Raw genomic sequence first — 14,069 nt, 5'->3', positions numbered from 1 at the left:
CTGTCAAGTCTTGATGATGATTTAGCTACTGTTGCAACATGTAGTTTTCTGCCAGAACACTTTGATAAGATAAGACGAAATTGTTTAACCATAATTTTGTTCTTTGATGATGATTTAGCTACTGTTGCAACATGTAGTTTTCTGCCAGAACACTTTGATAAGATAAGACGAAATTGATTAACCTTAATTTTGTTCTTTGATAAGATAAGACGAAATTGATGGGTTTATGACGTTTGCTAATTCCTGTGTCATGCTCATGGGTTTCGCAATTGTTCGCTAAAAGCAATTCATGAAACGATATTATATTCCTAACTTAATAATTTGTTTCCAATACAATGGAAAATGATCTTTTTTTTGGGATCCGGGAAATAATGTGATCGTGTTCGTTTATCGTAAATTATGAGATAAGTTTTCGTTAGTTACTATTTATATTTAAATTTAAAATTTAAAATAATTTTTTACCGCACGATATAATATGAACGAACACAATCACAAGATCTTTTGAATCCTCCAAAAAAAGATCCGGCGATGATCCTTTTCCCAATACAATGAGCTGTATTAAGACTATACTAGACATCAGGTGTAAGGCTAAGGGCAAGGACCATCTATATGTTTAAACCTTAGATACACCAAGTGTTATAGTGTTGAGAAAGTCAAGGATCATCATCAAGATACTTGCCATATATTGTAATTAATTATATTCCTATTTTGTATTATGAGCTATCTATTAGTTGCTAGTTTGTAGGAATTGATTGTAAATATATGACTACATATAGTAGTATTGTAAAGATGTTATTTATTCAATAAGAATCGGTGAATTACTACCTTCCAAAAATTACATGGTACCAGCGCCCTTCCTGGGTTCTTAGTTCTTTTTTTTCTTGGACTATGGTGGAAGATTCAATGTCAGCAATGGCTAAACTTGAACCATCTAGTGATCTTGCCAGTCCTTTCTTCGTTCATCATTCTGATCACCCGGGAATGACGCTCGTTTCAACCAAACTTACCGGTGAAAATTATGGCACTTGGTGTCGTTCCATGTCAATTGCACTCAGTGCAAAGAACAAATTAGGGTTTGTTGATGTAAGTGTTGAACAGCCATCTGCGAAGACAAAGCCCACAGAATCTGCTCTTTGGCAACGGTGCAACGACATGATCCTTATGTGGATTATCAATACACTTTCCAGCGACCTGGCCACCAGTGTGGTGTACATGACGACATCCAAAGATGTTTGGGATGATCTTCGAGAACGTTTTTCTCAACAAAACGTGTCTTGTCTCTTTGAAATCCAACGTGAACTTGCACGTCTTACACAGAGTCAACAACCTATCAACGTGTATTTCACCAAGCTTAAAGGTTTGTGGGATGAGATGGATTCCTACCAAACTTTAAAGCCGTGTTCTTGCGGGGCTGTTCAATCTAATAACGAACAGGTGGAGAGAACCAAGGTTTTGCAGATTTTAATGGGGTTAGACGACTCGTATTTTGCGATTCGTGGGCAGATCTTACTTATTCAACCATTGCCTTCGATTCGATCTGTCTATTCCATGTTGACACAAGAAGAGAAGCAGAGAGGCATGGTTGTTGGGCCTGGCCTCGTTGAACCTGCAGCTATGGTTGTTCAAACGAACCGTGGCAACAATGGCAACCATGGAAAAGGAAGATCATCCGAGAGGAAGCCACTGCATTGTTCATACTGCGATAAGGATCATCACGTTATTGAAACGTGTTGGAAGCTCCACGGCTATCCACCGGGACACCGTTTTCATGGTAAGTCAAACAGTTCGAGTGGTTCTGGTGGGCGCTCCACCGCTGCACCGAGCGGCAAACCAACTGTCAACAACATGGCCTCTCCCGCTGCACCGTCCATGCCCAACCTCACCACCGACCAATTTCAGCAACTCTTATCCATGATGAGTCAAAAGATTGGCCTTGATTCCAAGGCTAATTTAACAGGTGGGCCTTCTTCTTTCCAATGGGTTATAGACAGTGGTGCCACTGACCACATATCTAGTCTCCCATTGACTAATGCAACCTCCAATCCTCCTCTACCACCTGTGGCATTACCTAATGGGACTCGGGTTCCCATCAATTTTATTGGCACATACAATTTTGGTTCCCAAATATCTCTTTATAATGTGCTTGGCATAGCTTCTTTTTTTATCAACTTAATTTTCATTAGTCGGATCACTCGATCGTTGGGATGCTCAGTAACCTTTTATCCTGATTTTTGTATTTTACAGGACCTGGAGACGAGGACGATGATTGGTTGGGGGCGACAACATAATGGACTTTATTATTTGGTGGACTCCAAATGGCGGACATCACCTACAACTACCAAGGTTTTTTCCATCACGTGGCACCAACGACTTGGTCATCCTTCACCCTTGAGACTCCAACTTTTAGCTAAACATTTTCCTGAAATTTCCCTTTCTGAAAATAAACCTTGTGACATTTGCCCTTTGGCAAAACAAACTCGATTGTCTTTTGGATTAAGTCATATTAATACTAAGCATGCTTTTGAACTTATACATTGTGATATTTGGGGTCCCCATAGAGTAGCATCCCGTTCGGGTGCTCGTTATTTCCTTACTATTGTTGATGATTTTACTCGTTGCACTTGGGTTTACCTCATGCGTCATAAATTAGACACTCAATCTTTGCTTAAATCTTTCACTGCCTATGCCGAAACACAATTTCACCACAAAATTAAAACCATTAGAACTGACAATGGTGGCGAATTTGTTTCTATGCTTCCTTTTTTTAATGATCATGGCATACTTTTTCAACGCTCTTGTGTTTCCACCCCTCAACAAAATGGGGTTGTGGAGCGAAAGCATAGACATATTCTTCAAACTGCACAAGCTTTGCATTTTCAGTCACATATTCCCTTGCATTTTTGGGATGAATGCATTCTCACATCTATTTACCTAATTAATCGCATTCCCACCCCTATCTTATCGGGTCTTACGCCTTATGAGAAATTATTTGGTCACCCTCCTTCATATACCCATTTACGCACTTTTGGGTGTTTAGCATATGCCACTAATCTTCACCCCCAACATAAGTTTGATGCTCAGGCTAAAAAATGTGTTTTCATTGGGTATCCTTTTGGCCAAAAAGCTTACAAATTATATGATCTTCATTCCAAACAAATTTTTACTAGTCGAGATGTCACCTTTCATGAGCATATTTTTCCATTCCACCCAAATCCTCACCCCTCAACAGTTACCCCGCACCCACATACTGACCCAAACACTGTCTTAAACACCGACCCCCATACTGATCCCTATGCCGACCCAGGCCCACTTTCCTCTCCACCTGTTACCGCCCCCATCCCTTCCCACATAGACCACCCCCTACCGACCCGGGCATTTCTCCTGGCCCAGCACCAGTCCCACAACTACCCACCTCTGCCACTGACGGGCTTGACCAAGTCTCAATTCTTTCTGCTGGGCCTGTTCTCTCTCTGGACCCGTGTCCACCATCTGCCCAGCCTGCCGCTGCATCCCCTGCTCATTTGCGCCATTCCAGTCGCATCCGAGTTCCGCCAACCAAGCTCCATGATTATGTTTGTCCGACTATTCTGTTGCCCCCCGCCAACTCCTCGCCTTCCGGTCCTCGTACAAGGTATCCTCTTTCTAATTATTTGTCCTATCAAGGGCTCTCTCCCAAGTATCAATCCTTCATTGCACAATTGTCTACTGTTTTGGAGCCTAACAGTTATACAGAAGCTGCCAAACATCCCCATTGGTGCAAGGCCATGGACGAGGAACTCCAGGCTCTTCAGGCCAATGACACTTGGACACTTTCTCCTCTCCCTTCCGGGAAGGTACCCATTGGCTGTCGGTGGGTTTATAAAATCAAAAGAAAATCCAATGGGAGTATTGAGAGTTACAAAGCTCGGTTGGTTGCTAAAGGTTACACCCAATGGGAAGGTATTGACTATCATGATACCTTTTCTCCCACGGCCAAACTTGTCACTTTCCGCTGCTTACTTGCTCTTGCTGCTACTCACTCATGGTCACTTCATCAACTTGATGTCCATAACGCATTCCTTCATGGTGATCTCATGGAGGAAATCTACATGCTTCCCCCGCCTAGTCTTCAGCAACAGGGGGAGAATTTGGTGTGTCGCCTTAATAAGTCAATTTATGGGTTGAAGCAAGCTTCTCGGCAATGGTTTTTCAAGTTCTCACAAGCTATTCGATCAGCTGGTTATGTTCAATCTAAAGCAGACTACTCACTTTTCACTAAGAGAAGAGGGAAGTCATTTACTGTGCTTCTCATCTATGTGGATGACATACTGATAACGAGGAATGACTTGAAAGCAATTGATGATCTCAAATCTTTTTTGAATACCAAGTTTCGTATCAAAGATCTTGGTAATTTGAAATATTTTTTGGGAATTGAGGTGGCACGATCGAAACAAGGTATTTTCATTTCACAAAGAAAATATTTATTGGATATCCTAAATGATGTTGGTTTTCTAGGATCACGGCCTGCAAGCTTTCCTATGGAACAAAATCTCAAATTACTCCTTGATGATGGGCATGCATTGGATGATCCAGTCAAGTACAGAAGATTGATTGGTCGGTTGATATATCTCACTATAACCCGACCGGATATTACATATTCAGTTCATTTATTGAGTAGATTCATGCAATCACCTCAAAAGTCTCATTATGAAGCTGCTTTACGCATCTTAAAGTATTTGAAAGGCACACCAGGGCAAGGCATGATGTTTCCATCTCAAAATTCATTGAAGTTAAAGGCATATTGTGATTCTGATTGGGCAGGATGTCCTACCACTCGGCGTTCCACTACTGGTTATTGCATTTTCCTTGGAAATAGCCTTATTTCATGGAAAAGCAAACGACAGAAAACTGTATCCTTATCTTCTGCTGAAGCAGAAAATAGATCCATGGCAGCAACATGTTGTGAGCTTGCGTGGCTCCAAAGCCTTTTTCGAGATCTTCAAGTTCAAGACCAAGGGCCGGCTACCTTATTATGCGACAATCAAGCCGCTCTTCATATTGCGGCAAATCCGGTATTTCACGAGCGAACAAGGCACATTGAGATTGATTGTCATTTTGTTCGAGATAAGATTATGGAAGGAAAAATTGTGACGGGATTTGTTCCTTCCATATCACAACTTGCTGATTTGTTCACTAAAGCTCTTGGGAAGGAAAGATTTCATTCTTTGCTAGGCAAGTTGGGAGTTCGAAACATTCACTCACCAACTTGAGGGGGAGTGTTGAGAAAGTCAAGGATCATCATCAAGATACTTGCCATATATTGTAATTAATTATATTCCTATTTTGTATTATGAGCTGTCTATTAGTAGCTAGTTTGTAGGAATTGATTGTAAATATATGACTACATATAGTAGTATTGTAAAGATGTTATTTATTCAATAAGAATCGGTGAATTACTACCTTCCAAACATTACATATAGTACAAGTGGTTAGAAATTCAAATTTTTAAGTATCAACTACTTGTATTATATAACACTTGGTGTGCTAGACCGTGTTTCTGGCACATTAACAAATTTATCCTGAACGAAGCCAAGGGCAAAGAAATGACTCGTCAATTTCTTGAAAACAAAATTTTGGCTAATGGGGTGAATTCCATTCAAGGGGTCATAGTTTCTTCTTCTTCTTTTCTAGATGATCTACAACACTCTCAATATATATGATACGTGCTTGACTGACCAAATTATATTAAAATATATTTATCCAGCACTTACAAACAGTTAAAGTCTTATCCACGGTTGCTTATTGTAACAATGCCATTTCCTATGTGGTTCCTTTTCCTTCAACACCCCATTCAAGCTTTCCACAGCAAAAATATGTGCTGAAAAGTCTGCAGAACTTGTTAGTTGCAGCTAATTTTGACTATAGAAAGATACTGTATTTTTTTTTACGACTGTCACACTATCACATAATTTTACAAAACCAGATGTTATAGTATGAGTTACCTACACACAACATTGACGCTAGTTTGTATAAGTAAGGACGTTGACTTTGTAACAGTGATCACTCAGTAACCAAATCTTAAAAATCAAGAAACTACTCTCTGGACTGTGATATGATCTAATTAACTAGTGATTTCGATGCTTAACAATCAGCAGAACTTCAACAATTTGTTTGGCTAGAACCCTAAAATTCTAAACCCGAAATCCGACTTTTCTTTGTAGATTGCCCAGAAACAAGCTAACCCGTCCACCTAGTAGCAAAATAAAAAGCCCAATCTAAAGACATAGATTTAAGCCCAATCCAGAGATTGTCGTAGGGATATCTTTGCAAGGCATTCTTCCGTTTTTAGGAAGAGTAATTATAGGGAGACTACATATTTATAGGGTAGTGCTCTCTACACACCTGTTTTTAGTTCTTATTTATCATTTTAATTTTTGACCGTCAGATCAAATAAAATGAAAACGATTAATGGGCAAAAAATTAACAAGGTTGTGTGGGAAGTAGAAAGGGTATTGTGTAAATAGAACTATCCCATTTATATCATATTCAGGGTATTATCTCATGTGGCAAGTGATGATGTATATAACCAACATCCATTGAGATAAATTTATTAATTAACATACCACATTAGATTGTAGAAAATGTGGTCTCCTAATATTTTTCTTTTAAGAAAGAGACCAGCTTTATTTGTTTATGCGTGGTGATAGCCCAGTAATGAGAGCATGAGAAAAGTTTAAACTCATATGGCATTATGCATATGATACTGATAAAGAAAGGGATTAAGGATTGGAAACTCGGGTGAGCTGAATTTTTAAGACAATTTTCTCTCTCGAAATTTCGGCATATATGCATATGAGTGTACATGCTTAAGTCACTTGGTGACTAAATTAGAAAATTAGAAAGTAATTGAATCCTCAAGAACAACAACAATCAAGCCTATCTCACTAAGTACTAAGTGGAGACAATCAAACTTTATCTCACTAAGTGGAGTTAGTTGTATGAATTCTAGAACGTCATTGTACTCGATTTTGCATCAAATCTTTAGTTAGCTCAAAGTAATTCATATCTTTTTCTATAGTCTCTTTTTAAAGTATTCATAGGTCTTTCTCTATCTCTTTTACCCTGAGACTATGTATCATAGTCTCATCTTAATCGAAGCATCTTAGGTCTTCAGTTCACGTGTTCAAACCATTTTAACCAATTATCACTCCTACTTTACCTCGGATATCCTTGTTCTTAATCATATCCCTTCTCGTGTGCCTGCACATCCAACGAAGCATTCTCATCTCCACTGTACTCATTTTTTGGCACGTGTTGCTTTTTGACCACCCAACATTCCGTGCTATAAAGCATTGCTGACCTTATTGCCGTTCATTCATCTAGCTTGTATTCTATGGTTGAGATCTTCATCTAATTCTTAGTTATTTTGCAAGATAGATACAAGATAACGAAACGTTCATTCTTTAGTACTTCCTGATCTCCAATCCTCATCCTTATCTCATTTGGACCTTCATTCCTCCTGAACTTGACTCCACATACTTTGTCTTTGATCTACTTAGATAAAGACCTTTAACTTCCAACATTTCCTGTCCAAGGTTAGGTTTCACATTTACTCCCTCCTGCATTTCATTTATCAACATTATATCATCTGCAAAAAGTATATACCGAGGGATATCGTCTTGAACATGTTTAGTTAACTCATCTATTACTAATGCAAAAAAATAAGAATTTAACGTTGAGCCTTGGTATAACCCTATAGTTATGGGAAAAGCTTTCAATATGTCCTTCATAAATTCTTACTGCAATAATTGCTCCAACATACATATCTCTTATTGCTTGGATTCTCAAATCCCAAAAATTCCTAAATCTCCTAATTAAATAGCAAAAAGATCAAGAATTGAATAACTAACTAATTCATGCTTTCTTGGGTTTTTATCATAAATGGTCCCTGAAATTGATCAAACTCATCATTTGGGTTTCTCACTTTCAAAATCAATCAATGTCGTCCTTGACATTCACTACCCAATGTCAGTTTGGTCCTTTTGTTAAGATTCCGTCAACTATTATGTTAGTTTGTATGTGGGACCCCCAAATCCAATGAAATGGTGACACATGGATTACATAAAATAAGGATTTTTATTGCAAATGGTCATTGATATTGATCCAACTCCTCATTTTGATCCCTGAGTTTCAAAAATCGATAAATTTGGCCCCTGACTTTTAACACCGCACATTAATTTAATCATTCCGTTAAAGTTTCGTCAATATCTGTTGTCCCACTAATTCAATCATATGGCGCCACGTAAATTAACTATAAGAAACTGTTTTTTATTTTTTTAAGATTTAAAACTAAAAGTAAAATAAGAAACTAAAAACCAAAACTAAAAGAAAAAAAAATTATGGTAATCTTCATTAGGGTATGCTAAAAAAGAAAAAGAATGCACCATGACACCACTAAAGTACTTAACCTCCTGAACTCACGCCTCATTCTCTCTAGTTGGTTATAATCCTATTAAATTTGAATTGAATTTGGATTTGATTTTATCGAATTTATTCATTCCATTAAAATTTCATCAATATTTTTCGTTTATGTGCTGATATGATCCCACTAATCCAATCATATGGCTCCAATTTATTAACTATAAGAAACTATATTTTTTTAAAAGTGAACCAACATATGAATATTCCCTGCTGACATTTTTCTCACATCCCACAACCCCAATTGGAAAAAAAAAAAATCAATCTAAATTCGATAAAATCGAATTCAAATTCAATTCAAATTTGATAGGATTATAGCCAACTAAAGAAAATGAGGAGTGAGTTCAGGAGGCCAAGTACTTTAGTAGTGTCATGGTGCCTTAATTTTCCTTTTGAGCATATCCTAATGAAGATGACGATAACTTTTTTTCTCTTTTAGTTTTGGCTTTTATTTTATTATTTTACCTTTAGGTTTAAATTAAAAAAAAAACAGTTTCTTATAGTTAATCCACGCGGCGCCATATGATTGAATTAGTGAGACAAAAGATATTGACGAAACTTTAACGGAAGAATTAAATTAACGTGCAGTATTGAAAGTTCGGGACCAAATTTATTGATTTTTGAAACTCAGTGACCAAAATAAGGAGTTTGATCAATGTTAAGGACCATTTGCGATAAAACCTCTTATTTTGTGTAATTCACGTTTCATCATTTCATTATATTTATGGGTCCCACATGTAAACTAACAAAATAGTTTGACGGAATCTTAACGAAATGACAAAATTGATGTGCAGTAGTGAATGTCAGAAATAACATTAATTGATTTTGAAAGTAAATGATCCAAATGATGAGTTTGATCAATGTAGGGACTACAACCCTACTTTCTTTAAAGTTCAACCACTTCATGTATTAAATTATTAACAAACATGATCATACACTTCAAGTTAAACATGATTACATTATATCCGCTGAAATAGGGCCCACAGGGGACACACAGCTCTGCCACTTGGCCACTTCCTCATTCATCCATGTTAAATAATGGTTCCTCACCCACATTATCCAAAAACTCAATCGAAACTTTCGAGCAGGGGACTCTGCAAATCCAAAACAAACAAAAAAACCCAATGTCTGAATACACAGAAGATTTGCTAAGCAATAAACCTTCACTTCCATTTTTAGATATTGACCAAAACACGGAACCAACAAACCAGTATGCAGACCAGTTCAATATTCCAAGTGTCGTGGAATATCCAAGCTTGAATTTCCACACCTACATGCCCTTCTCAAATGACACTTACTTGTTCAGCAATCAAGAACCCGAGTTCCCCGCCGGAAACATGATCGAAAACTTTCCAAAATTACAAGTTCATTCCATTGTTACAGATGGAAATGAAAGCAAGAAGAGAATAGCAGTGGATGATGCAACAGAGAGCAGCTCCGGAATCTCTACTCCCCCAGTTTCTGAAACCGGGGTCAAGCGAAAAAATGTAACTATTTAAATAATTTTTTCTCAGTTTTTTTTTAAATTTGTTTTGCCTCGTATAGTTCTCAGTTTGATTTTGTTCCTGTGTTCGCAGAGCGCAGAAAGAGGAAAGAGGGTCAAGAGCAATGAGAAGGAAGATGAGAAACCAAAGGAAGTTGTTCATGTTAGAGCCAGGAGAGGCCAAGCAACTAACAGTCACAGTCTAGCAGAAAGGGTACTTAAATTTGCATGTGTTTCTTCGTTTTTTTTCTTCGAGCGATATTCTAATTCAGTGACCAATAAATTTGCTAAAAACATTATTTCTTGGTTTTAATATATGTTTGTTGAATGTTGTCAATCAGGTTAGAAGAGGAAAAATCAATGAAAGGCTGACATGTTTACAAGATATTGTCCCAGGGTGCTCTAAGGTAATTAAGAAATTTGGTAGCGTAATTAAGCGTATGTGTTTAATTTAGTAAATTCAAGAACCATAAGTCTAATTTATGAACTCGTTAATGTAATTACAGACGATGGGAATGGCGGTAATGTTGGACGAGATAATTAACTATGTTCAGTCCTTGCAAAACCAGATTGAGGTAATTAGTTTAACAATAATCAAATTTTCCTTGTTAATAATTTGTTCTTAATTATTCTTCTCTGGAAAATTAATGTTTGTTCTTTGTCGAATATTTCAGTTCCTATCTATGAAGCTAGCCACAGCGAGCTCTTTCTATGACTTCAACTCAGAGACTGATGTTACGGAAACAATGAAGGTACAAAATATGAAAAATTTCAGTAAAAAAGTTTTGGTGGCGAGGGATGGAATTCTAATTTTGCGCGATCGAAAAGTAGTAACTTTTTATTTTTTATGTTGCAGATAGCAGGAGAGTTGGAGAGATTGAAGAGAGAAGCTGCAGGATATGGAGGATTTGGTGCCAGCTTCCACTCAACATCTTCAACTTGGTCCCCCTGAGACATGAAAATGCTCTATCTCCCATGTCCTACTCCTCCTACAGTTCTAATGTTATGATTTTTGTCCCCGCTTCATGCTATATATGTCTGCCACAAGTGGAAAACCAAAACTTGTAAAACCCTAATTTATATGTTGGGGGAAATTTATTGAGATTAATACAATGCATACAGTTAAAAAAGTTTCTCCCTAATTGTGATTCTCTAACTATAATCAGTAATTATTTGCATGATGCATAAATTGGCTGTGCACTAAATCCTAATTACGTACTTTAATTTATTAAAAGAGAGATTCAAACTCGGCTACAAGAAGTCGGACATACTACGATAATCAAATGACTTATTTCATGTTTACAAAACTAACTTTATGTTACATAGTAAAGTCATGACTCATAAACATAAGGGGTGGATAAACACTAAGCTGTAAGTTAAAAGGACTGCTAAGACAACAGTTGGATGATACATGTTGTCTTGTCTCATGTGTTAAAACAACATTTAATTGCCATCAACTTGTACATATAAGATCATGGGAAATTTGGAAAATTTAGACATATTTCTTCTAATGTCAAGATCAACGTAGATGCAACATGGACGTTAAGGTTATCGTGTGCCGTCTAGTGTTTTAACTATTCACATAACATTGCATGATTGGTTTGTGATACTTTCATCTTATTTTTTTAGTCTTCTCTTTCTATATCGGCCTTAAAATGTCAAAACTTGGAAGTAACTACGTGACATTAATGTATTGATTATGACTCATGAACCGAACCGAAGTGTCACAAGCTTGAAATGACAACTGAAAGTAACCCATGGAGTCCATGAAATCTCATGGAGGTTGCCAATTCATGAGGTGAATGATTGGGGGAGAGAGAGAAATGTGAAGTTTTTGTCTTCAAGTTTTGTTTTGAAAAGAGGGAAAGATAGGTGCAATGCATCCATGAAACTTGGAGGGACATAGGACAGCAAGAATGGGCCAAAGCATGCCCTAAAGAGTATGGGGCAGTGTGGGATCTCCCAATTTCTCTAAAAGGATAAGTGCGTATGAACCTCTCTCTCTCTCTCTCTCTCTCTCTCTCTCTCTCTCTCTCTCAAAAGCAATTTTTTTTTCCAATTTGTTTTCTCCTCATATCCCAGTCAATCTTTCTTCTTTTCCTTGACCCCTCTTTGACCAAGTCTATTGAAGCTGTATGCATGAACAAAGAGGAGGAAGAGGACTCAAGGGTCCCCCCTCAAATCGTAATGGAAAATGGACGGTGCCATATATTCCCAAATGGGATTGAGGAGATCACATATTAGGTGGAGTTGGGAAGGTAACTTAATATGGGCAAGTTCAAGGACCCTAGATTAGAAGCTTTTGGAGTGGAAGATGTTAGCTTGTCACCCACTAAATTATGGCAAAACTAAAAATAGCACAAAAAGGAAACCTAAGTGTGTGCATGCATCTCATAATATTAATATGCATAGACCCTAGATTAGAAGCTTTTGGAGTGGAAGATGTTAGCTTGTCAAAATACCCACTAAATTAAGGCAAAACTAAAAATGGCACAAAAAAGAAACCTAAGTGTGTGCATGCATGCATCTCATAATATTAATATGCATAAACCTCAATGTAATATGATTCACCAAGCATCATCTCATTGTAGAGTGTCTCAAGATGGTTTATGGTGATGTGGTAAATGTCACATCCCGAGCTCAACTCCGTCGTAGCACGATATTGTCCGTTTTAAGCCCCGATCACGCCCTCACAGTTTTGTTTCTGGGAATTCACGTGAGCAGAACGTCCCAGTGGGTCACACATCCTAGGAATGCTCTGGCTCATTCTTGCTTAACTTCGGAGTTCCTACGGAACCTAAAGCTTGTGAGCTCCTAAAAAACCTCGTGATATATGAAGGTGGGCATGTACATTTAAGGCATAGAGGATCCACTCCTCTGAGCGATGTGAGATCTAACAGTAAAGAAGCATCATCATACTCAAATGGTAAAGCTTGTATCAATCTTAATCAAAATCGAGATCTATGTTTAAATTATGCTTGAAGGTTGTAGATGATTCTCACATGCATGGTCAAGACTCAAAATGTCATTTCATGGTCAACAAAAGTAATTTTTATGATGTTTTTGTCCCGATTTGTGAGCCTCACGTGCAACTTATGAACATAGACAAAACTAGACCATGTAGATGATATGTATAGTTTGATCAAATGAGAGTTTCTATTATGCACATGGTCTACATGTGCATCAACATAATTGATCAAATCTGGGCCTCTCGTTTTCATTTAAAAAATTGGAAGGTCGAGATTTAATCAAATATGCTGATGATCAACCCATGCGGTTGAGAGAAACTATGTTGACCTATATGGATTAAGGACTCATGAAGAATTAGGGGTGTGTTCGAAAAAAACGAAAACCGAAAACCGAAAAAAATATCGTACAAAATATCGAATCAAAATAACCAAATTGAATTTCTCTAACTGAATTGAATCGAATTCAATTGGTTCAGTTTCGGTTTCAAATGTTAGGACACGCACTAAGCCGAACAAAACCGAACATCTAAACCCATAATACTACGTTGTTTTATGTTTTACACTAACCCTCACTAATACACCCCTCGTCCCCTCCTTTCTTCAGATTCCAAACTTGATACCTTGCCTCCAGTCTCCAGACTCCAAAGTTGAAACTCGACACCCCGACCTTGCCGCACCCTTCAAACTCAGAACATCATCCTTCAGACGTCGCACACCCTACACCTCGTCCACTTCGCTCTCTGTCACGCTCGCCCACCTTGCTCGCTGCCGCGCTCACCCACCTCGCCCAATTTACTGAGATATCGGCCTGCATTTTATTTCTCAAGAACAAAAAATTCAACATTATTAAGAAATGAAAGCAAAGCTTTTTTATTCACGTGAAAGAAAAAAAAAACAGGAATGAACTAAAAATAGAATTAATTAAAGGGTTCTTTAGAAAATGGCCCTTGAAACTCTTATTTTCCAAACAAAAACCCACCTAATATTAAATATCCAAATAAAACCCAAATTTCAAATAGAGTACCATGTAGACAAATATGTAACCAATTATTATCACATATTTACAACTTATGCCACAAAACTCTAATTATGTCAATAAATATTATTACTTACCCTAATTATGATTAGTAATTAACCCCATATGGAAAATTTCACCTTTC

The 14,069-nt window shown here is 37.5% G+C and overlaps 2 protein-coding genes across 2 annotated transcripts; both read left to right on the top strand.

The window, feature by feature from the left end:
- Positions 1-992: 992 nt before the first annotated feature.
- On the top strand, positions 993-2,606 carry LOC126627148 (uncharacterized). Its single transcript, XM_050296574.1, has 2 exons — positions 993-1,957; positions 2,245-2,606. The coding sequence occupies exons 1-2, from the start codon at positions 1,039-1,041 to the stop codon at positions 2,286-2,288; spliced, it is 963 nt and encodes a 320-aa protein (XP_050152531.1). The 5' UTR covers positions 993-1,038; the 3' UTR covers positions 2,289-2,606.
- A 6,929-nt stretch (positions 2,607-9,535) lies between these two features.
- LOC126626800 (transcription factor BEE 3-like) lies at positions 9,536-11,082 on the top strand. The gene is made up of 6 exons (XM_050296194.1): positions 9,536-9,944; positions 10,035-10,154; positions 10,282-10,347; positions 10,447-10,515; positions 10,615-10,692; positions 10,797-11,082. The coding sequence occupies exons 1-6, from the start codon at positions 9,582-9,584 to the stop codon at positions 10,890-10,892; spliced, it is 792 nt and encodes a 263-aa protein (XP_050152151.1). The 5' UTR covers positions 9,536-9,581; the 3' UTR covers positions 10,893-11,082.
- Positions 11,083-14,069: the final 2,987 nt, after the last annotated feature.

The sequence above is a fragment of the Malus sylvestris genome, chromosome 6 (genome assembly GCF_916048215.2).
Source record: "Malus sylvestris chromosome 6, drMalSylv7.2, whole genome shotgun sequence".
NCBI classification, from domain to species: domain Eukaryota; kingdom Viridiplantae; phylum Streptophyta; class Magnoliopsida; order Rosales; family Rosaceae; genus Malus; species Malus sylvestris.
This window is presented reverse-complemented; position numbering and strand designations above follow the sequence as displayed.